This window comes from Heptranchias perlo, chromosome 4, assembly GCF_035084215.1.
Source record: "Heptranchias perlo isolate sHepPer1 chromosome 4, sHepPer1.hap1, whole genome shotgun sequence".
Taxonomy (NCBI): Eukaryota; Metazoa; Chordata; class Chondrichthyes; order Hexanchiformes; family Hexanchidae; genus Heptranchias; species Heptranchias perlo.
The window spans coordinates 23,851,459-23,875,631 of NC_090328.1; the positions used below are offsets into that span (position 1 = coordinate 23,851,459).

The window sequence follows — 24,173 nt, forward strand, 5'->3', positions numbered from 1 at the left end:
CTTTGGTTCTTTTGCTAATCACCTTAAATCTCTGCCCTCTGGTTCTCGACCCTTCCACCAATGGGAACAGTTTCTCTCTATCGACACTGTCTAGACCCTTCATGATTTTGAATACCTCTATCAAATCTCCTCTCACCTTCTCTGTTCCAAGGAGAACAACCCCAGCTTCTCCAGTCTATCCACATAACTAAAGTCCCTCATCCCTGGAATCATTCTAGTAAATCTCTTCTGCACCCTCTCTAAGGCCTTCACATCTTTCCTAAAGTGCGGTGCCCAGAGCTGGACACAATACTCCAGTTGTGGCTGAACCAGTGTTCTATAAAAGTTCATCATGATTTCCTTACTTTTGTACACTATGCCTCTATTTATAAAGCCCAGGATCCCATATGCTTTTTTAACTGCTTTCTCAACCTGCCCTGCCACCTTCAACAATTTTTGCACATATACCCCAGATCTCTCTGTTCCTGTACCCCTTTTAGAATTGTGCCCCCTGGTTTATGTTGCCTTTCTTCGTTCTTCCTACCAAAATATATCACTTCGCATTTTTCTGCGTTCAATTTTGTCTGCCACGTGTCTGCCCATGCCACCAGCTTGTCTATATCCTCTTGAAGTCTATCACTATCCTCCTTACTGTTTACTACCCTTCCAAGTTTCGTGTCATCTGCAAATTTTGAAACTGTGCCCTGCACACACAAGTCCAAGTCATTAATATATATCAAGGAAAGCAGTGGTCCCAGTGCTGACCCCCTGGGGAACACCACTGTACACCTCCCTCCAGTACGAAAAACAACCGTTCACCACTACTCTCTGTTTCCTGTCACTTAGCCAATTCTGTATCCATGTTGTTACTGCCCCCTTTATTCCATGGGCTGTAATCTTGATGACAAGCCTACCATGCGGTACTTTATCAAAGGCCTTTTGAAAGTCCGTACACACCACATCAACTGCATTGCCCTCATCTACCCTCTCTGTTACCTCATCAACAAACTCCATCAGGTTAGTTTAACACGATTTGCCTTCAACAAATCTGTGCTGGCTTTCCCTATCAATCCACACTTGTCCAAGTGACTGTTAATTCTGTCCCGGATTATTGTTTCTAAAAGTTTCCCCACCCCATTTTACAATGTCTAAATACAAAAGCATCAACATTATTTTTAGCCTGTATCTTTTAAAATGTATGAGGTTTCTTAAAATTTTAGTCATTTTTGATTCCAAATATCTAACCTTTATTAAAAAAGCAGATAGATTGATAAACACACCCACTAATTACTAAGGCAACCATAGTGAAAGCCAATCAATCAACTGCCTTTCAATAAGTATCTGTGACCTGTTAAAAGAGTGTCTTTACAATTCGACTGCCCTGCAAATTAAACTGTTTAAGCAATAAAGTAATGAAGATATATTTAACTGCTGTTTTTATTGCAGTGCTATGTAAAGCACATGTACTCAACACTCAAGTTCTCATGTGGTTTGAAGTACACAAAGATTGTAAGAGGCCTGTGCATCTGAAAATTCTGTTCCTTTCCAGCAACAGCTCTATAAGCATATGCACTCAGGCGGTGATGACTTTAAACACCATCTGGCCTCTGAGGCAGGCACAGATTGTATGGTTCTGACGGATCCCAGAACTCTTCTGGTTTCCACTCGACACCCTGAAATACACAAGATAAAACAGTTACTTACAATAAATGTGAATTCTAGCAGTAGAATTATCCTATTTATAAACGTGTATAGCTGTTTTTGTGGCTAAACTAATGATTAGAATAGAAGTTTCTACCTTTTCACATGTTCATGCTACATTTAAGCTATTCGAGAAACCTGTCAATTTCATATAGCAGGTTGAATGGGGACAGTGAAGATATAGAGGTATCCAATCTTGTGCCAAGTGCCATGAATCCTTCCAACAACTGAATCTCAACACCAGACTTCCAACAAAACACTATTTTTCAGATATGAAGCCTGCTCCAGACTCAGCACAAGGGGCTTGACGTAAACATATCTGCTGAGATGAAACTAGCCAGAGGTACAGCTTAGCATAAGAACACTTTGCTATTCTCGTCTCTGATAGAAAATTAACAGCAGCCATGAAGCTGCACCTCTTTAGCCACACTGCACAAAGTTCGTACGGATGGGGAGATGGCATAGTGGGCCTCTGGAGCACTCATAACCTCCTTCAGTATCAGCCACAAATTGACCCAATACTGCAGAGTTCATTCTCTGGTCTGGCTTCAGATGAGTGAATAAAATGACCCATGTGTCAAGGTTGCTGACTGGTACTCAGCTGATTTCATCACCTGCACTAGCACCTTGGCTCCAGAACAGGTTTTGATCAAGGTTGACTGTCCCTGATCCCAAAAGCATGTTAAATCAATTTAGCTTTCCTACAGGCTGGCTTTTTCCAAAATGTCAATGATTACCCCTATGTGTCTTTCTTAATTTTCATATAAAATATATTATACAGACTTAGATGGCTAGTGTGCTATACACAAGATCACCGTACTACATTACCCCGTTTACACAGTTGTTCACATATTTTTGGAAATTACTTTGTTACTGCAGTTCCCTGCAAAATTCCAAAGTAAACAAAAGACAGGATTCTGAGGTGTCAAATTTCTTCGTTTCAGTTGAGAAATGTCTCAAACGAATTCAAGATCATGCTGACAGCCACTGCAATCAATCTGGTCCACTTAGGTCACACAGAGTAGACATGTCAAGTGACTTTGAACAAGCTTTTGGAGCAGAGGGCTGGATCCATGTGCCACAGCGAGCAAGAGGGCTGCACGATTAAATCACTTTTAGGTCAAACAGCATCTTAAGCAAATGCCATTTGTTTCTTTTTGAATAAACATTTCCGCAAGGCAAAAAATATAGAATTTTGGCTTCTTTAATTCTGACACAGTATCCAAGGGGTTAAAAACCAGCTTCACTCATGAGAAACATACTCCAGCTTAACTTTATACAACTGGCAGGCATGGGCAAGCCATTCAATTCAAATTTAAATAACATCTACGATTTGTCTAAATACATGTTTAGCAGTTATTTTTTTTAAAATCAGACAGTTATTCAAATCCGATTGATAAATATCTTCAAAAAAAGGGACAAAATTGTGTTGTTCAAATGAGAATCTAGCTAAAGCTCTTCAAGAAAGATAGAATAAATCGATGCTATAAACAGTAAGAAAAAGAACTGCCGTTGTTTATGTCATAATTTAACACAGCACTTGCAAACTATTATTTTGTACCGCACAAAAAAGCTACCTAAGCTTAACTATTGTAAAAAATATAGGTTGTGTTACTGCTTCAATTCTCTTTTTCATTTACTGTTTAATCTATTAGTTTGGCAGTCATAGCTCTAGTCAAAGTCACATGTAGAATCGTTCTGCCAACATCCAAAAACAAGGAGGATCATGTGAGGACGTGGGATAAAACCAGTAGATGAAATAAAGTGAACCTGTTTCTCTGTTCAATCTCTGGAGCACACTCCGAATTTAACTAGATATCTGGACAAGTCCAAACACTGTCTGGGACATAGTGAGCTAAGGCTTACCTAAAAAAGTAGTTTAGTACGTGGAGCCAAAAAAATTCTAGAGTTTAAAAAAAAATTTATTGGAGAAGCACCCTAAATCAATCCAAACATCAAAGTGGATTTGAATGTTAGCAACAGCATGTGCACAGTTCTCTAACACTCAAAAAAAAACCTAGACCTCCATACACTAAAAAAATTAGACCACCACGGTAAAATTGGCTGACTGATGCTTCCCTATTCCTGGCCTGGGTAGGTGTGTTCCACTCAAACCGCTGCCTCTGCAATTATCTCTACCACCTGCTCACTAAAGTCACTGGCTCTTCTCTGATTGGCTGCAGCATCTGAACTGCCCAGGCTTGGAGGATTGACAAAGGCTGCTTCCTGATTGGTTTAAATTAACCAGTCAGCAAGCAGTCTTTTCTAATCCCCAGGCCCACGAAGTTCAAAATGTCACAAACAAAGAAACATGCACATGAATGTGCAAATAAAGAATTGGCCCAGAGCTCCATGGGCTGGATGTGGCCTTCAGGCCGTGTCTTGGACACCCCCTACATAGCAGTTCTGCTGGCAAATACAAGAGTTAGTTGGGCAACCAGATCCCGAGAACAGAGGATCCTATATTGGGTAAGAATTTCATGATCAAGATTTGATATGGCAATAATGCTCTTGCTGCAGGGGGTCTTAAGGCAGATGGGTCTAGTATCATGTGGTATCATGAGCATCGGAAGACTAAATTCTGAATGACTATTGGTGAGTGGAGATGCATTCAGCAAAGCCATCCTGCTTTCAAGGAAAATGTACTCTGACAAATCGAAGAAAATTTAACCCCTGGTATAGCTATGTAAAGCAGCATTTTTCATTTTAACAAAATAATAGAATGTTGAAGTTAGGATAAACATCTCTCAGCATCAAAACCTCTTGGTCAGACGCAACTGAAGAAAATCTGACCTGAAATAACACAGTAATAGGGAAATGGATTCTTGCAGTTGGGGCACAATAACATACAGCTAAAATTGGCCACTTAAATCAATTGGAAATAGTGTTTGAACCTGAGATGCAGTCTCAACTAAGACAGCCAAAAAGTTTTTAAAAAATACAAATTGATAAAACAATTCACTATTACAAATTATTTAATAACATCACCATCACCTAATTTGTTTCTAGCAGGAAAGCCCCTTTTAAATTTTATACGACTAGAAAAATAATTTGTGCTGCTGATTTTCTTACATATACCTTATCAACTACACTGGCCCAATCATCCTCTCCTGTGTAGTGTGCATCTAAGATGAGGTATTTTGTTTCGCCTGAGTCTTCATTCCATGCCACTCCCAGGAGAGTGTGTGCTAGAGGTTCACCACCTGTTTTATAAAGCAACAGCAGCAAAAAAGTCAGAACAGAAGTTAAGGAATCAATACACAAATGTATGGCTGCATATATAAATAGGTTGTGACCTGTATTTAAACAGAGTGTGGATATACTTATATTCCAATCTACTTTCAAATGTACAATTGTTTAAAAACATATCACACAGTTATGAATATGTTCGGGATCAGAAAAGGTACTTCAGCTCATATTTTTAAAGAAATTGGTTGTTTTAGAGATATAACATGCAATTGTACACACCATATCCTAACTCACACCAAGTCCCGTTCACCCATCACCCCTGTGCTCACTGACCTACACTGGCTACGGGTCTTGACAACACCTCGATTTTTAAAATTCTCATCCTCGTTTTCAAATCCCTCCATATCCTCACTCCTCCCTATCTCTGTAACCTCCTACAACCCTCTGAGGTCTCTGAGCTCCTCCCATTTCTTGCCTCTTGCGCATCCCTGATTTTTAATCGCTCCACCACTGGCATCCGTGCCTTCAGATACTTAGGCCCTAAGCTCTAGAATTCCCTCCATAAAACTTTCTGCCTCTCTCCTCTTTAAAGACATTCCTTAAAACCTACCTCTGACCAAGTTTTTGGTCACCTGTCCTAATATCTCCTTATGTGGCTCGGTGTCAAATTTTGTTTGATAACGCTCCTGTGAAGCGCCCTGGGATGTTTTACTACGTTAAAGGTGCTTTATAAATGCAAGTTGTTGTTGTTGATCTTTACATTCATTTTAATGACTGATGATCTTAATTGACTAGCATTTTAAATCTAGCCCAGGTTTCTCTCTCTGTGATGTTCTAATACTGGTCCAACTCTGATAAGCCAGTATTTATATCTTCAATACTATACATTTTTAACAGGTGTATAAATTTCAGCAGCTTTGCTGCAAGAATCAACCAATAGAATCAAGAAGTAAACAGCGATTTCAACAACAACAACAACAACTTATATTTATATAATGCCTTGAATGTAGTAAAACATCACAAGGTGCTTCACAGGAACGTTACCAAACAAAATTTGACACCATGCAACATAAGAGATATTAGGACAGGTAATCAAAAGCTTGGTCAAAGAGATAAGTTTTTTAAGAAGCTTAAGGGAGGGAATTCTAGAACCTAGGGCTTAGACAGCTGAAGGCACTTCGTGTGAGTTAGGATATGGGCAGCAGAGTTTTCTGCTCTTTACATTTGAACATTTTTGTGGGGCAAGAATGGGGGTGTTGGAGTTTGATCTACTTTGCTTAATAATCTTGATGAATTTGTCTCTGGAAGGTGATAATGTGGGCAGGGCCACTACATACTACACGACAGGCTGTGAGATGACTACTCTTCTGCTTGTATTCAACTGTTATACATTCTTACAATAACCACTGTGGATCACTTTGCAGAACTGAAATGCTTATAAGAGCATTTTCTCCGCATCCACCTCCCCCATATCTCTGCTGACATCAAACTGCTCGTGTCACATTGCAATTTTGCAATAAATTTGATTAAATCTAATTTTTAAAAACAAATGCTAAAATTAGTCATAACACTAGTACTTCGAGTTTTCTTCATAACACTACTATTTTTGAGATTTCTATCAAGAACTGTTAAATAGGATTTTTGATCCTATTTTTGAGGTGGCTGAACAATAGTGTAAAAAAAGGTCTAATTCATTGCTTCTCAAGAGCAACTCTGCTATTTATTTTTATGCAAAAGAGCCATGTGAAAAATATTCAATTTGTATAACACTGCATAATAAAAGAGCTCTCTTTCGCTTTACACAATTTATCAGCCACATTTCTTATGCAGAATTAAAATAAAAGTTCAAAAGTAAAGGAAAATATAAGAGTGAAACCACAAACTTACCAACCATAACTGGAGTTCCCTGATCCTCAAAATGAGTTGCAAGGTTCCTTGCTGCCGCAGAAATATCAGAACCTGCCCTGTAAAAGTTAAAGCATTTCCTTTATATAAGTTTTGTTGAAAAAAAGTATTTTAAAATCAAAACCAAAAATCCAGCAGTTCTGCTATGTGCCATAACTTCACACAAGAAATAGTAAACACAAACGCATGCAGTTTCATGATAACTTTTTGATCCAAAGTGGATGACCTCACATTTGTCCACAATGAATTCCATCTGCCACAGTTTTGCCCATTCATCTAATCTATCAATATCCCTTTGTAATTTTATGTTTTCATCTACACTGCTTACAATGCCACCAATCTTTGTGTCATCGGCAAACTTAGATATGAGACTTTCTATGCCTTCATCTAAGTCATTAATAAATATTGTGAATAATTGAGGCCCCAAGACAGATCCCTGCGGGACTCCATTAGTCACATCCTGCCAATGTGAATACTTACCCATTATCCCTACTCTTTGTCGTCTTTCGCTCAGCCAATTTCCTAACCAAGTCCGTACTTTTCCCTCGATTTCATGAGCTTCTAACTTAGCTAACAGTCTCTTATGTGGGACCTTATTTATATGGACTTCCAGAAGGCATTTGATAACATCCATTGACATTCCCCTGTCCACTACTTTAGTCACCTCTTCAAAAAATTCAATCAGGTTTGTCAGGCACGACCTACCTTTCACAAATCCATGCTGGCTCTCCCTGATTAACTGAAAATTCTCGAGGTGTTCAGTCACCCTATCCTTAATTATAGACTCCAGCAATTTCCCCACAACAGATGTTAGGCTAACTGGTCTATAATTCCCCGGTTTCCCTCTCTCTCCTTTCTTAAAAAGCGGAGTGACGTGCATTTTTCCAATCTAGGGGGACAGTTCCTGAATCTAGAGAACTTTGAAAGATTATATTTAGGGCATCTGCAATCTGCTCACCTACTTCCTTTAAAACCCTGGGATGGAAACCATCTGATCCTGGGGATTTGTCATTCTTTAGTGCTACTATTTTCTTCATTACTTTTGCTGTTACGGATGCTGTTTTATTTATTTTTAAAAAAAACTTCTTATCCAGTACCATTGTTGTATTTACCAGTCTTAAAATTATCTAATTAGCAAACAGTGGAATAGAGACAAAGGATGCAGTTAATGATTCTTTTTTTACAAAGACTTAGATCATGTCTAATGTCCAATTGTGGTCACTGGAGAGAGTTCAAAAAGAGCTGACAGAATGACCCCAATCATGAAGGCAACCAGATAAGAGATCAGATTAGAGAAGCTCAAATTCAATCTAGAGAGATCTCAATGCATAATACACATTTCCACTACCCTTTGTGTGAAAATGTGCTTCCTGATTTCACTTCATAAAATGAACAGTTCATCAAATATTAAATGGTATAGATAAGGTAAACCCATAATATTACTTTAAATCAAGTCAGAGGATATGCATTTAATTCTGTGAAAAATAAGTTTAGAAAAGATTTTACTTCTATGTTTTTCTTACCGAAGGCTCAGGACCTTAGCTGTAAGCCCCATAGTATTTAATATTGTCCGGAGCTCAAAAGATCCAATCCAATCTGTTGATCCCACTATATCAGGCGCTTTATCTCCAATGTTTACCAACATCTGAAAATGCAAAAGGTGAATACTTTACCAAGAAGCAATTCTTACAAGAGATATAAAAATTAGCAGAAAACATGCAGCATTGCTTATAGTTTCAACATGATTCAGAGAAGCGTATTTATAAGGCTGTTAAAGATACAAATCAAAGCACTGATCCGATTTTTTTTCATTAATCCTGAGAGCTGGTGTTTTCATTTTGCCGACAGGACACATACCAGAAAACCTGGTAGCATGGTCTTAATGAAAACCATGATGTGGAGATGCCGGTGATGGACTGGGGTTGACAATTGTAAACAATTTTACAACACCAAGTTATAGTCCAACGATTTTTATTTGAAATCTATAAGCTTTCGGAGGCTTCCTCCTTCCTCAGGTTCCATTTACCTGAGGAAGGAGGAAGCCTCCGAAAGCTTGTAGATTTCAAATAAAAATTGTTGGACTATAACTTGGTGTTGTAAAATTGTTTACAATGAATGAAAACCTGCATGTACCACTAGGGTAAGTCTGGGCCAGTGCTTAGATGTGATGACCTCAGGGCAACATCAATGTGATAAGTCCCTCCCTCATCACAGAAAACAAGAGCAGTGAACTTATCCCCAATAGTGATGAACAAAAAAATCCAAAAAAGAGACAGAGCGGGTTAGGTTGGTGCCACTGCTATTTGAAGATCTTAAAGGTGAGAAAGCCGCTCTTTCTTGTTGTTACATTCTACCTGCACCGATACAGTTGTACTGCTAGGGGATGATGAGAATCTCTACCTTTCAGAATGGGGGGTCAGCAATGGGAAGGGCTCGGCGGGGGGGGGGGGGGGGGGGGGGGCCTTCTTAGGTGGTCATAAAAAGTTGTCAAAACAGATCTAAATCAGAACCAAATCCTCAAGCAAAAGGATCCAAACAGTAGTATTTCATAAAAATATAAAGAACACCTTACTAGCTTTAAAGACAAAACTTAAACTAAAGGACAAGTACCGCCCTACATTCTTGTTCTCATCATAGCTATGATACTACCATGCCAAGCATTAGCTTTCAATGGAATTCAGTAGTGTATTGGGTATGTTACTCGACTAGTAATCCAGAGAATATGGCCCTGATATTAACGGGGAGGATGCAGGGGAGGCTGAAATCGGATCCAGAAGAACCCAGCAAGGCCGGCGACGTGGAGACCCTGCCGTCTCATTAACGTATCGTAGGGCCTCCTCCAGCCAAATGGACAGCCTGGCCGGCGGGTAGCAGCAAGCATTACTGGCAGGACGCCGTAGCCGGGGACGGTCACTGGGAAGGGATCAGGAGGGCCAAGGGGCGGGGGGGGGGGAAGATCGGTGATTGGGAGGGCCGAGGGGAGGCCTGCGATCGAGGGGTGGGGAAACGAGGCCTTCAATCGGGAGGGCTGGCGGGGAGGCCTTCCTAGGCAGACATGAAAAGTTGTTGCAAAAAGTTATGGGACTTTAGCTAGACTGACACTCCAGCGCAGTACTGAGGGAATGTTCTAATGTTCAAAAGGATATTAAATGAGGCACTTTTCAGACTTGTATCATTGGTACTGAACTTTGTTAATCCCTTGACCATGATAATGAACTTCTAATGCTCTACAGCACTGATAATGCGCATGAATTTATCAACATCAACACCAAGGATTTTGGTTCAAACAACTTTAGTCCAGGTCTATCTTGGCAGCAGCCACTGGTGAGACCTTATAAGCATGTATTAACTACCAAAGCAGACTGAATGCAAACATTCAGAGCTATAAGCAATGTTAGTTGCTAACTCCTGAAATTAGAATGTAGACACTACGTAATTTAGGCCGAGCAGAGATTTGCTTGGTTCTGCACCTTACTTTGAGTAGTGAATCCACTCTACCAACTTGTTTTGAGCTCAAGAGGTATGTTGTAAATGACTTCCTAGATGTAGAGTCAGATTTTCTCAACCCTTAGGGAAAATTAAGTCATAACGAGCAAGAATTCATATTGTGTCTAGCAGGCAACAAGTGTCTGCCAAACACCAACAATGTTCAAATAATTTGAGCAGTGTTTAAATTTAAGAACAGTCTTAATCAGGTCTTTGGAATCAGCTTTTAAAAAGTCCCAGCTATTTTCAAACCGCTGTAGCTTCAGAGTGAAATCTACAAACAAGGACGATACTAAAATTGGGAGGTTATACGTATCAGGGAAGATTGAACAGGCTGGGATTCTTTTCTCCAGAAAAGAGATGACTGACCTGGTAGAGGTCTTTAAGATTATGAAAGGGTTTGATAGGGTAGAAGTAGAGAAGATGTTTCCACTTGTGGGGGAGACCAAAACTAGGGGCCATAAATATAAGGTAGTCATTAATAAATCCAATAAGGAATTCAGAAGAAACTTCTTTACCCAGAGAGTAATTAGAATGTGGAACTTGCTACCACAAGGAGTGGTTGAGGCGACTAGCATAGATACATTTAAGGGGAAACTACATAAACACGAGGGAAGAAATGAATAGAAGGTTATGCTGGTAGGGATAGAAGGAGGCTCAATAAACACCGGCACACCAGTTGGGCTGAATGGCCTATTTCTGTGATGTACATTCTATATAAAACAGATGATCATATGAAGCTGGCCTCAGGGAAAACAACTGACAACTCCTGGAAGGGGAGGGGAAGCATAGAAGTTTCACAGGGAATGGGACATCGCGATGTCTTATCCACGTTATTAAGCATCTTAAAAATGATACTGTAATTCTTCTCTGATACCTGAGTTTATTCCTGTGCTACGTGAAGGATGGAAATGAAAAATAATTTAAGATTACATTTTACTTAAAATAAAGAAAAAAAAAGACCATTTATGTAGCACCTTTCACGACCTCAGGACGTCCCAAAGCGCTTTATTGCCACTGAAATACTTTTGAACTATAGACACTGTTGTAATGTAGGAAATGAGGCAGCATAGAATCATCGAAAATTTACGGCACAGAAATGGGAAATGTTCAAAAGAAACATTTAACATGATACAGAACCGGTTTATACCCCTGAGGGGCAAGAACTGTACTTGCCAAAAAAAACAGCCATGGACAAAGAGGTAAGGAACAGTAAAAGACATAAGGAAAGGGCATACAAATGGCAGAGTGGGCTCGAGAGGCTGAATGGCCTACTCCTGTTCCTATATTCCTATGGTCCGTAGCCCTGCAGGTCACGGCTCTTCAGGTGCACATCCAGGTTTTTTTTTTAAATGAGTTGAGGATTTCTGCCTCTACCACCCTCTCAGGCAGTAAGTTCCAGACCCCCACCACCCTCTGGGTGAAAAAGATTTTCCTCATTTCCACTCTAATCCTTCTACCAATTACTTTAAATCTATGCCCCCTGGTTATTGACCCCTCCACTAAGGGAAATAGGTCCTTCCTATCCAGTCTTATCTAGGCCCCTCATAATTTTGTACACCTCAATCAAATCACCCCTCAGCCTCCTCTGTTCCAAGGAAAACAACCCCAGCCTATCCAATCTGTCATCACAGCTAAATTCCTCCAGTCCTGGCAACATCCTCGTAAATCTCCTCTGTACCCTTTCTAGTGCAATTACATCCTTCCTGTAATGTGGTGACCAGAACTGTACACAGTACTCAAGCTGTGGCCTAACTAGTGTTTTATACAGTTCCAGCAGAACATCTCTGCTTTTATAGAAACATAGAAAATAGGAGCAAGAGTAGGCCATTCGGCCCTTTGGGCCTGCCCCGCCATTCAAAATGATCATGGCTTATTGTCTAACTTAGTACCCTGTTCCTGCTTTTTCCCCACATCCCTTGATCCCTTAAGCATTAAGAAATATATCTATTTCCTTCTTGAATACATCTAATGACTTGGCCTCCACTGCCTTCTGTGGTAAAGAATTCCACAGGTTCACCACCCTCTGAGTGAAGAAATTTCTCCTCATCTCTGTTCTAAATGGCATACCCCGTATCCTGAGACTGTGACCCCTGGTTCTGGATTCCCCAACCATCAGGAACATCCTCCCTGCATCTAGTGTGTCTAGTCCTGTTAGAATTTTATGTTTCGATGAGATCACCTCTCATTCTTCTAAACTCTAGTGAATATGGGCCTGGTCGACCCAATCTCTCCTCATACGTCAGTCCTGCCATCCCAGGAATCAGTCTGGTAAACCTTCGTTGCACTCCCTCCATGGCAAGGACACCCTTCCTTGGATAAGGAGACCAAAACTGCACAAAATACTCCAGATGTGGTCTCACCAAGGCCCTGTACAATTGCAGTAAAACATCCCTGTTCCTGTACTCAAATCCTCTTACAATGAACGCCAACATACCATTCACCTTCCTAACTGCTTGCTGCACCTGAATGCTCACTTTCAGCGACTGGTGTACAAGGACACCCAGGTCTCATTGCACCTCCCCTTTTCCCAATCTATCACCATTCAGATAATAATCTGCCTTTCTATTTTTACAACCAAAGTGGATAACCTCACATTTATCCACGTTATACTGCATCTGCCATGTTCTTGCCCACTCACCCAACTTGTCTAAATCACATTGAAGCCTCTTTGCATCCTCCTCACAGCTCACATTCTACCCCAGCTTTGTGTCATCTGCAAACTTGGAAATGTTACATTCAGTTCCCTCATCCAAATCATTGATATATATTGTGAATAGCTGGGGCCCAACACTGATCCCTGCGGTACCCCACTTGTCACTGCCTGCCACCCGGAAAAAGACCCGTTTATTCCTACTCTCTGTTTCCTGTCTGTCAACCAATTCTCAATCCATGCCAGTATATTCCCCCCAATCCCATGTGCTTTAATTTTGCACACTAACCTCTTGTGTGGGACCTTATCAAAAGCCTTCTGAAAATCCAAGTACACCACATTCACTGGTTCTCACTCCAGTTTTTGCATGCTGACTTTCTCCAATCCCATTAATGCTTCCAAGTGTTCTGTTATCACATCCTTTATAATAGACTCTAGCATTTTCCCCACTACTGATGTTAGGCTAACTGGTCTGTAATTCCCTGAATTTTCTCTCCCTCCTTTTTTAAATAGTGGGGTTACATTTGCCACCCTCCAATCTGTAGGAACTGTTCCAGAGTCTATAGAATTTTGGAAGATGAGCACCAATGCATCCACTATTTCCAGGGCCACTTCCTTTAGTACTCTGGGATGTAGATTATCAGGCCCTGGGGATTTGTCAGCCTTTAGCCCCATTAATTTCCCTAGCACTATTTTTTTTTACTAATACTGATTTCCTTCAGTTCCTCTCTCTCAATAGACCCTTGGCTCCCTAACATTTCCGGGAGGTTATTTGTGTCCTCCTTTGTGAAGGCAGAACCAAAGTATGTGTTTAATTGTTCTGCCATTTCTTTGTTCCCCATTGTAATTTCCCCCATTTCTGACTGTAAGGGACCTACATTTGTCTTCACTAATCTTTTTCTCTTGACATATTTATTGAAGCTTTTACAGTCAGTTTTTATGTTCCCTGCTAGTTTACTCTCATACTCTATTTTTCCCCTCTTAATCAATCTCTTTGTTCTCCTTTGCTGATTTCTAAACTGCTCCCAATCCTCAGGCTTGCCGCTTTTTCTGGCAATTTTATATGTTTCCTCTTTGGACCTAATACTATCCCTAATTTCTTTTGTAAGCCACGGTTGAGCCACCTTTCCTGTTTTATTTTTGCACCAGACAGGAATGAATAATTGTTGTAATTCCTGCACACGTTCTTTAAATATTCGCCATTGCCTATCCACCGTCATCCCTTTTAGTAAAATTCCCCAATCTATCCTAGCCATCTCGCACCTCATACTTTCGTAATTTCCTTTATTTAGATTCAGGACCCGAGTTTCGGATTCAACTACTTCACTCTCCATCTTAATGAGGAATTCTATCATGGTACGGTCGCTCTTCCCTAAGGGACCCGGCACAACAAGATTGTTAATTAATCCTTTCTCATTGCACAATACCAAGTCCAGGATCGCCTGTTCTCTGGTAGGTTCCTCAACATATTGGTCCAGAAATCCATCATGTGCACACTCCAGGAATTCCTCCCCCACAGTATTATTGCTAATTTGGTTTGACCAATCTAAATGTAAATTAAAGTCTCCCATGATTATAGTTGTACCCTTCTTGCATGCGTTTCGAATTTCCTGTTTAATGCCCTCACCTACATCTCCACTACTGTTTGGGGACCTATAGACAACCCCCAACGTTTTCTGCCCCTTGGTGTTTCTTAGCTCCACCCATACAGATTCCACTCGTGATTTTCTGAGCCAATATCCTTCCTCAGTATTGCATTGATTTCCTCCTTTACTAGCAACTCTACCCCACCTCCTTTCCCTTTTTGCCTGTCCTTCCTAAATATTGAATACACCTGGATGTTCAGTTCCCATCCTTGGTCACCCTGCAGCCATGTCCCCATAATCGCAACTATATCATACCCGTTAATATCTATCTGCACTGTTAATTCATCTACCTTATTACGAATGCTCTGCGCATGAAGACACAATGCCTTTAGACTTGTCTTTTTAAGATTGCTAGTCATCTTAGTATTATTTTGCACGATGGCCCTATTTGTTATTCGCCCTTGTTTTCTCTGCTTTCCACTATTGCTTCTTCCCTTTCTGTCTTTTGTTTCTATCCTTGTTTCCCCCTCCTCTGTCTCCCTGCTCAGGTTCCCATCCCCCTGCCTTTCGAGTTTAAACGTTCCCCAACAGCACTAGCAAACACCCCCGCGAGGACATCGGTCCCGGTCCTGCTCGGGTGTAATCCGTCCCGCTTGTACAGGTCCCACCTTCCCCAGAACCGGTCCCAATGTCCCTGGAATCTAAATCCCTCCCTCCTACACCATCCCTGCAGCCATGCATTCATCTGTTCTATTCTCCTGTTCCTGTACTCACGAGCACGTGGCACTGGTAGTAATCCTGAGATCACTACCTTTGAGGTCCTGCTTTTTAATTTATCTCCCAACTCCTTAAATTCACCTTGCAGGACCTCATCCCTTTTTTTTTAAACCTATGTTGTTGGTACCGCTATGGACCACGACTACTAGCTGTTCACCCTCCCCCTACAGAATGCCCTGCAGCCGCTCCGTGACATCCTTGACCCTAGCACCATATTCTATGACTCGGCTAATAAAGGAAAGTATTCCATATGCCTTCTTAACCACCTTATCTATGTGTCCTGCTACGTTCAGGGATCTGTGGACATGCATAGGAACAGGAGTAGGCCATTCAGCCCCTCGTGCCTGCTCCGCCATTTGATAAGATCATGGCTGATCTGTGATCTAACTCCATATACCTGCCTTTGGCCCATATCCCTTAATACCTTTGGTTGCCAAAAAGCTATCTATCTCAGATTTAAATTTAGCAATTGAGCTAGTATCAATTGCCGTTTGTGGAAGAGAGTTCCAAACTTCTACCACCCTTTGTGTGTAGAAATGTTTTCTAATCTCGCTCCTGAAAGGTCTGGCTCTAATTTTTAGACTGTGCCCCCTACTCCTAAAATCCCCAACCAGCGGAAATAGTTTCTCTCTTTCCACCCTATCTGTTCCCCTTAATATCTTATAAACTTCGATCAGATCACCCCTTAACCTTCTGAACTTCAGAGAATACAACCCCAATTTGTGTAATCTCTCCTCGTAACTTAACCCTTGCAGTCCGGGTATCATTCTAGTAAACCTATGCTGCACTCCCTCCAAGGCCAATATGTCCTTCTGAAGGTGCGGTGCCCAGAACTGCTCACAGTACTCCAGGTGCGGTCTAACCAGGGTTTTGTATAGCTGCAGCATAACTTCTGCCCCTTTGTACATGACACTTCAATGATCCATGTACCTGAACCCCTAGGTCCCTTTGGACATCCACTGTTTTTAACATTTAGAAAGTACTCTGTTCTATCCTTTTTTGATCCAAAGTGGATAACCTCACATTTGTCTACATTGAATTCCATTTGCCACAGTTTTGCCCATTCACCTAATCTATCAATATCGCTTTGTAATTTTATGTTTTCGTCTACACTGCTTACAATGCCACCAATCTTTTTGTCATCGGCAAACTTAGATTTGAGACTTTCTATGCCTTCATCTAAGTCTTTAATAAATAGTGAATAATTGAGGCCCCAAGACAGATCCCTACGAGACTCCACTAGTCACATCCTGCCAATGTGAGTACCTACCCATTATCCCTACTCTCTGTCGTCTTTCGCTCAGCCAATTTCCTAACCAAGTCCGCACTTTTCCCTCGATTCCATGGGCTTCTATCTTAGCTAACAGTCTCTTATGTGGGACCTTATCAAATGCCTTCTCGAAGTCCATATAAATAACATCCATTGACATTCCCCTGACAACTACTTTAGTCACCTCTTCAAAAAATTCAATCAGGTTTGTTAGGCACGACCTACCTTTCACAAACCCATGCTGGCTCTCTGATTAACTGAAAATTCTCGAGGTGTTCAGTCACCCTATCCTTAATTATAGACTCCAGCATTTTCCCCACAACAGATGTTTGGCTAACTGGTCTATAATTCCCTGGTTTCCCTCTCTCTCTTTTCTTAAAAAGCAGAGTGACATGTGCAATTTTCCAATCTAGAGGGACAGTTCCTGAATCTAGAGAACTTTGAAAGATTATAGTTAGGGCATCTGCAATGTGCTCACCTACTTCCTTTAAAACCCTGGGATGGAAACTATCTGGTCCTGGGGATTTGTCACTCTTTAGTGCTATTATTTTCTTCATTACTGTTGCTTTACTAATGTTAATTTTATCGAGTCCAGGGTTCCTCACTTCCTTTACACCTCTCAGTATCCTCCCATTTATTGTGTATTCCCTTGCCTTGTTTGCTCTCCCCAAATGCATTACCTCACACTTCTCCAGATTAAACTCCATTTGCCACTTTTCTGCCCATCTGACCAGTCCATTGATATCTTCCTGAGGTTTATAGCTTTCCTCTTCACTATCAACCACACGGCCTATCTTTGTGTCATCCGCAAATTTCTTAATCATGCCCCTACGTTTAAGTCCAAATCGTTAATGTATACCACAAAAAGCAAAGGACCTCGTACTGAGCCCTGCGGCACCCCACTGGAAACAGCCTACCAGTCACAAAAACACCTGTCGACCATTACCCTTTGCTTCCTGACACTGAGCCCATTTTGGATCCAATTTGCTACATTCCCTTGGATCCCATGGGCCTTTACTTTTTTGACCAATCTGCCATGTGGCACCTTGTCAAAAGCCTTGCTAAAATCCACGTAGACTACATCAATTACACTACCCTCATCGATCCTCGTCACCTCTTCGAAAAATTCAATCAAGTTAGTCAGACACGACCTCCCCTTAAAAAATCCATGCTGACTGTCCTTGATTAGCCCGTGCCTTTCTAAGTGACAGTTTATCCTGTCCCTCAGAATTGATTCCAATAATTTGCTCGCCACCGAGGTTAGGCTGACTGGCCTGTAATTACTCGGTCTATCTTTCACTCCCTTTTTAAACAATCGTACAACGTTAGCAGTCCTCCAATCCTCCGGTACTACGCCTGTATCCAGTGACGTTTAGAAAATGATTGTTAAAACCTCCATTATTTCCTCCCTCGCTTCTTTTAACAGCCTGGGAAACATTTCATCCGGCCCTGGTGATTTATCCACTTTCAAAGATGCTAATCCCTTTAATACTTCCTCTCGCACTATGTTTATCCCATCCAATATTTCACACTTCTCCTCCTTAACTTCAATCCCTGCATTATCCCTCTCCTTTGTGAAAACAGATGCAAAGTATTCATTAAGAACCATACCCACATCATCTACCTCCACACATAGCTAACCTTTTAAGTCTATAATAGGCCCTACTCTTTCCTTAGTTATCCTCTTGCTCTTAATATATTTATAAAACATCTTTGGGTTTTCTTTGATTTTACCTGCTAATATTTTTTCATGCACTCTTTTTGTTTTCCTAATTTCCTTTTTAACTTCACCCTTGCACTTTGTATACTCTAAGCTTTCCGTAGTATTGAGTTCCCTATCATAGGCTTTCTTTTTCTGCCTCAACTTACCTTGAATGCTTCTTGACTTTCAGGGGGCTCTAGATTTGGCAGCCCCTCCCTTTTTCTTTGTGGGAACATGTTTACCCTGAACCCCTTGGATCACCCCTTTGAATGTCTCCCACTGCTCTGACACTGATTTACCTTCAAGTAGCTGTTTCCAGTTTACTTCTGCTAAATCACTTCTCAGTTTAGCGAAATTGGCCTTTCCCCAATTGAAAACTTTAACTCCTGCTCTGTCTTTGTCCTTCCATAACTATGCTAAAACTAACTGTATTATGATCACTACCACCAAAATGCTCTCCCACTGCTACTTCTTCCACCTGCCCCTCTTCATTTCCTAGAACTAAATCCAGAACTGCCCCCCCTCTCCTTGGGCTTGCTATATACTGGCTAAAAAAAATTCTCCTGTATGCAATTTAAGAATTCTACACCCTCTATACCATTCACACAGTTAATATTAGGGTAGTTGAAATCCCCTACTATTACTGTAGGATCCCACAAACAGCAATCTGATAATCTGTTTTTTTTAAAAAAAGGTGTTGGTTGAGGGATAAATATCGGCCAGGAAACCAGGGAGAATTCCCAGGCTCTTCTTCGAAATAGTGGAATGGGATCTTTTACATCCACCTGAGAGGGCAAATGGGCCTCGGTTTAATGTCTCATCTGAAAGACATTGCACTAGAGTGTCAGCCGAGATTTTGTGCTCAAGTCCCTGGCGTGGGACACGAACCTACAACCTTCTGACTCAGAGGTGAGAGTGCTACCAATGAGCCACAGCTGACATGGCAAGTTTAAGAGATTTCACTACTTACCACCACCTTTCTCAGGGCAACTCGGGATTGTCAGTAAATGTATCCCTGCCGGCATCGTCCAAATCCCATGCACAAATGTAGGAAAAATGCAATAATAGTGATAAAAAAATGCTTCCCCTGCACTCCCTTCATTTTTCTCCCCCTTTTCCACTGTAGGGGCTGACTCTTTTATCTAATTCATTTTCGGGATATGGGTGTCATTAGCAAAGCCGGCATTTATTGCCCATCCCTAGTTGCCCTTGAGAAAGTGGTGGTGTGCCGTCTTCTTGAACCACTGCAGTCCGTGTGGTGAAAGGACTTCCACAACACTGTTAGGTAGGAGGTTCTAGAATTTTGATCGGGAGACAATGAAGGAACGGCGATATATGTCCAAGTCAGGATGATGCGCGGCTTTGGAGGGGAACTTGAAGACTATTATTTTCCCACGCACCTGCTGCCTGTGTCCTTTTAGGTGGTGGAGGTCACAGATTTGAGAGATGCTGCCAAAGAAGCCTTGGCGACTTACTGCAGTTGCATCCTGTAAATAGCACACACTGCAGCCACACTGGTGGAGGGAATGGTTATTTAAGCTCATGGATGGGGTGCCGATCAACCGGACTGCTTTGTTCTGGATGGTGTCGAGCTTCTTGAGTATTGTTGCAGCTGCACCCATCCAGGAAACTGGAGAGTATTCAATCACACTCCTAACATGCTTCGTAGGTGATGGGAGAGGTTTTGGGGAGTCAGGAGTTAAGCCACTCGACGCAGAATACCCAGCCTCTGACCTGCTTTAGCAGCCATGGCATTTATGTGGCTAGTCCAGTTGAGTTTCTGGTCAATGGTGACCCCTAGGATGATGATGGTAGAAGATTTAGCAATGGTACTGCCATAGAGATGTGGTTAGGCTCTAATCCTGTTGGAGATGGTCACTACCTGGCACTCGTGTGGCGTGAATGTTAGTTGCCGCTTATCAGCCCAAGCCTGGATGTCGTCCAGGTATTACTGCATGCGGGCACAGACCGCTTCATTATCTGAGGAATTGCAAATGGAATTGAACACTCTGCAATCATCAGCAAAACATCCCCTTTTCTGACCTTATGATGGAAGGAACGTCATTGATGAAGCAGCTGAAGATAATTGAGCCTAGGACGCTGCCCTGAAGACGTCCTGCAGTGATGTCCTGGGGCTCAGGCAATTGGCCTCCAAAAACCATAACCGTCTTCCTTTGTGCCAGGAATGATTTCAGTCACTGGAGAGTTTTCCCCCGATCCCCACTGACTTCACTTTAACTAGGATTCCTTGTTGCTACACTCACTGCCATGATGTCTAGCGCAGTCACTCTCACGTCACCTCTGCAATTTAGCTCGTGTCCATGTTTGGACCAAGGTGGTAATGAGGTCTGGAGCTGTGTGGACCTGGCAGAACCCAAACTGAGCATTAGTGAGCAGGTTATTGGTGAGTAAGTGCCAGTTAGCTTAACATCTGTCATAGGGAAAATGCTAGAACCTGTTATTAAGGAGGAGACTATAGCAGGGCACTTAGAAAATCTCAATGCAGTCAGGCAGAATCAACACAGCTTTGTGAAAGGGAAATAGTGTTTGATTAATTTATTAGAGTTCTTTGAGAAAGTAACAAGCAACGTGGATAAAGGGGATCCTGTGGATGTGGTTTACTTGGATTTCCAGAAGGCTTCTGACAAGATGCCACTTCAAAGGCTACTACACAAAATAAGAGCTCATGGTGTAAGGGGTAACATATTAGCATGGATAAAGGATTGGTTAGCTAACAGGAAACAGAGAGTAGGCATAAATGGGTCATTTTCAGGTTGGCAAGATGTAACGAATAGAGTGCCACAGGGATCAGTGCTTGGGCCTCAACTATTTATAATCTAAATCAATGACTTGGATGAAGGGACCAAATGTATGGTTGCTAAATTTACTGATGACACAAAAGGTAGGCAGGAGAGTAAGTCGTGAAGAGGACATAAGGAGTCTGCAAAGAAATATAGATAGGTTAAGTGAGTGGGCAACTTGTCCACTTTGGCAGGAAGAATAGAAAAGCAGTATATTATTTAAATGGCGAGAGATTGCAGAACTGAGGTACAGAGGGATCTGGGTGTCCTAGTACATGAATCACAAAAAGTTAGTATGCAGGTACAGCAAGTGATTAGGAAGGCAAATGGAATGTTGTCATTTATTGCAAGGGGAATGGAATATAAAAGTAGAGATGTTTTGCTGCAGTTGTACAAGGCATTGGTGAGACCACATCTAGAACACTGTGTGCAGTTTTGGTCTCCTTATTTAAGAAAGGACATAATTGCCTTAGAGGCGGTTCAGAGAAGGTTCACTCAACTGATTCCTGGGATGAGGGGGTTATCTTAGGAAAGGTTGGACAAGTTGGGCCTGTATACACTGGAGTTTAGAAGAATGAGAGGTGATCTTATTGAAACATATAAGATCCTGAGGGGACTAGAAGAGGTAGATGCTGAGGGGATGTTTCCCCTTGTGGGAGAGACTAGAATTAGGGGCCACAGTTTAAAAATAATGGGTTTTCCATTTAAGATGGAAATGAGGAGAGTGTTTTCTCTCAGAGGGTCGTGAGTCTGTGGAACTCCCTTCCCCAGAGAGCAGTGGAAGCAGGGTCATTGAATATTTTTAAGGCTGAGTTAGATAGATTCTTGATTAACAAGGGAGTCAAAGGTTATAGTAGGTAGACAGGAAAGTAGGGTTGAGGTCACAATCAGATCAGCCATGATCTTATCAAATGGCAGAGCAGGCTCGAGGGGCCGACAGGCCTACTCCTGCTCTTAATCCGTATGTTCGTATGATAGCAGTGGTTAACGACTCCTTCCATCACTTTGCTGATGATTGAGTGCTAATTGGCTGAGTTGGATTTATCCTGCTTTTTGTGGACAGGACATACGTGAACAATTTTCTCATTGTCAAGTAGATGCCAGTGTCGTAGCAGTACTGGAACAGCTTGGCTAGAGGAACGATTAGTTCTGGAGGATAGTTCTTCAGCATTACAGCCAGGATGTTGTTAGGGCCCATAGTGTTTGCTGTGTCCACTGCACTCAGCCGTTTCTTGATATCACGTGCAGTGCATTGATTTGGTTGAAGACCGGCATCTGTGATGGTGGGGAGGAGACAGAGAAGGATCATCCAGTCGGTACTTCTAGCTGAAGACAGTTGGAACATTATGGCCTTGTTTTTTTGAGTTCACATACTGGGCTCCGTCATCATTAAAGATAGGGAAGTTCATGGATGCTCCTCCACCAGTTAGTTGACTAACTGTCCACAACCATACATGACTGGATGTGACAGGACCGCAGATTCCGCAGGAGGGACTTGGTCTCCACAAGGACTGTGCGGTGATCATTCAACAACAACTTGCATTTATGTATTTTTTGTATTCATTCATAGGATGTGGGCATCGCTGGCAAGGCCAGCATTTATTGCCCATCCCTAATTGCTCTTGAAAAGGTGGTGGTGAGCCGCCTTCTTGAACCGCTGCAGTCCATGTGATGAAGATACTCCCACAGTGCTGTTAGGTGGGGAGTTCCAGGATTTTGACCCAGCAATGATGAAGGAACGGCAATATATTTCCAAATCAGGATGGTGTGTGACTTGGAGGGGAACCTGCAGGTGGTGTTGTTCCCATGTGCCTGCTGCCCTTGTCCTAAGTGGTAGAGGTCGCAGGTTTGGGAGGTGCTGTCGAAAGAGCCTTGGCGAGTTGCTGCAGTGCATCTTGTAGGCGGTACACACTGCAGCCACGATGCGCTGGTGGTGGAGGGAGTGAATGTAGCACCTTTAATGTAGTAAAACATCCCGAAGCGCTTCACAGGAGCATTATCAAACAAAATTTGACACCAAGCCACCGTAAGGCGATATTAGAACAGGTGAGGTAGGTTTTAAGGAGAGTCTTAAAGGAGGAGAGTGAGGTAGAAAAGCGGATACGTTTAGGAAGGGAATTTCAGAACTTAGGCCCTAAGCAGTTGAAGGCACGGCCGCCAATGGGGGAAGTGATTAAAATCAGGGATGCACATGAGGCCAGAATTGTACAAGCGCAGAGATCTCGGAAGGTTATAGGGCTGGAGGAGGTCATGGAGATGGGAGGGGCGAAGCAATGGAGGAATATAAAAACAAGGATTCGAATTTTAAAACTGAAGCGTGGCCGGACCAGGAGCCAATGTAGGTCAGTGAGCAAAGGGGTGATGGGTGAACGGGACTTGGTGCGAGTTAGGATACGGGCAGCAGAGTTTTGTTTGAGCTCAAGTTTATGAAGGGTGGAAAATGGGAGGCTGGCCAGGAGAGCATTGGAATAATCAAGTCTAGAGGTAACATAGGCTTGGATGAGGGTTTCCGCAGCAGATGAGCTGAGGTAGGGGGCAGAGACGGGCGATGTTACCCTTGACTGATGTACAGTTCCATGGGTACTACCAGCCCAGCCAACGTCTCACCCAAATGGTCATTGTTCATCTGTAAGATCGAACCGTAAGTAGCTGCAAGATATTCTACCACGGAGGGCATCACAGATGAGTCCAATCCTGTTCTCAGCCCACGTTTAAAGATGCACACTTTGCAGCTGAGGTCACTGGTAGCAATCAAGAGAGAAACCTAGCTAGTAAAGGGAATTAGGGGTTACGGGGAACGGGCAGGAAATTGGACATGAATTTAGATTTGAGGTTAGGATCAGATCAGCCATGATCTTATTGAATGGCGGAGCAGGCTCGAGGGGCCGATTGGCCTACTCCTGCTCCTATTTTTTATGTTCTTATGTCTTTCCTCTCCCTAAGCCAAGGAAATTAGGTCAATTGTTAGTTCCCTGACCGATTTTACAACTTAGCTTAGTTTGAAGCTGAAAGTTTTTGATCTTATGATCTGGCATCAGGGGTGGAGCTTAGGCCGAAATATTTTGGGGGGTGGGGGGGGGGGGGGGGTGACAATGTCCAGATTTGGCTAACTTAGCCTACAAGA

At 42.1% G+C, this 24,173-nt stretch overlaps 1 protein-coding gene across 1 annotated transcript in view; it reads right to left on the bottom strand.

Moving 5' to 3' along the window:
• Positions 1–1,398: 1,398 nt before the first annotated feature.
• Positions 1,399–24,173, bottom strand: part of LOC137320782 (ufm1-specific protease 2-like) — a 52,804-nt gene continuing 30,029 nt past the window's right edge. The window contains exons 9-12 of the mRNA XM_067982606.1: positions 8,298–8,419; positions 6,757–6,833; positions 4,759–4,883; positions 1,399–1,652 (exon numbers count right to left, since the gene is read on the bottom strand). Of these exons, the coding sequence (XP_067838707.1) occupies positions 1,569–1,652; positions 4,759–4,883; positions 6,757–6,833; positions 8,298–8,419 (408 nt within the window). The 3' untranslated portion in view covers positions 1,399–1,568. The remainder of the gene's footprint in view (positions 1,653–4,758; positions 4,884–6,756; positions 6,834–8,297; positions 8,420–24,173) is intronic.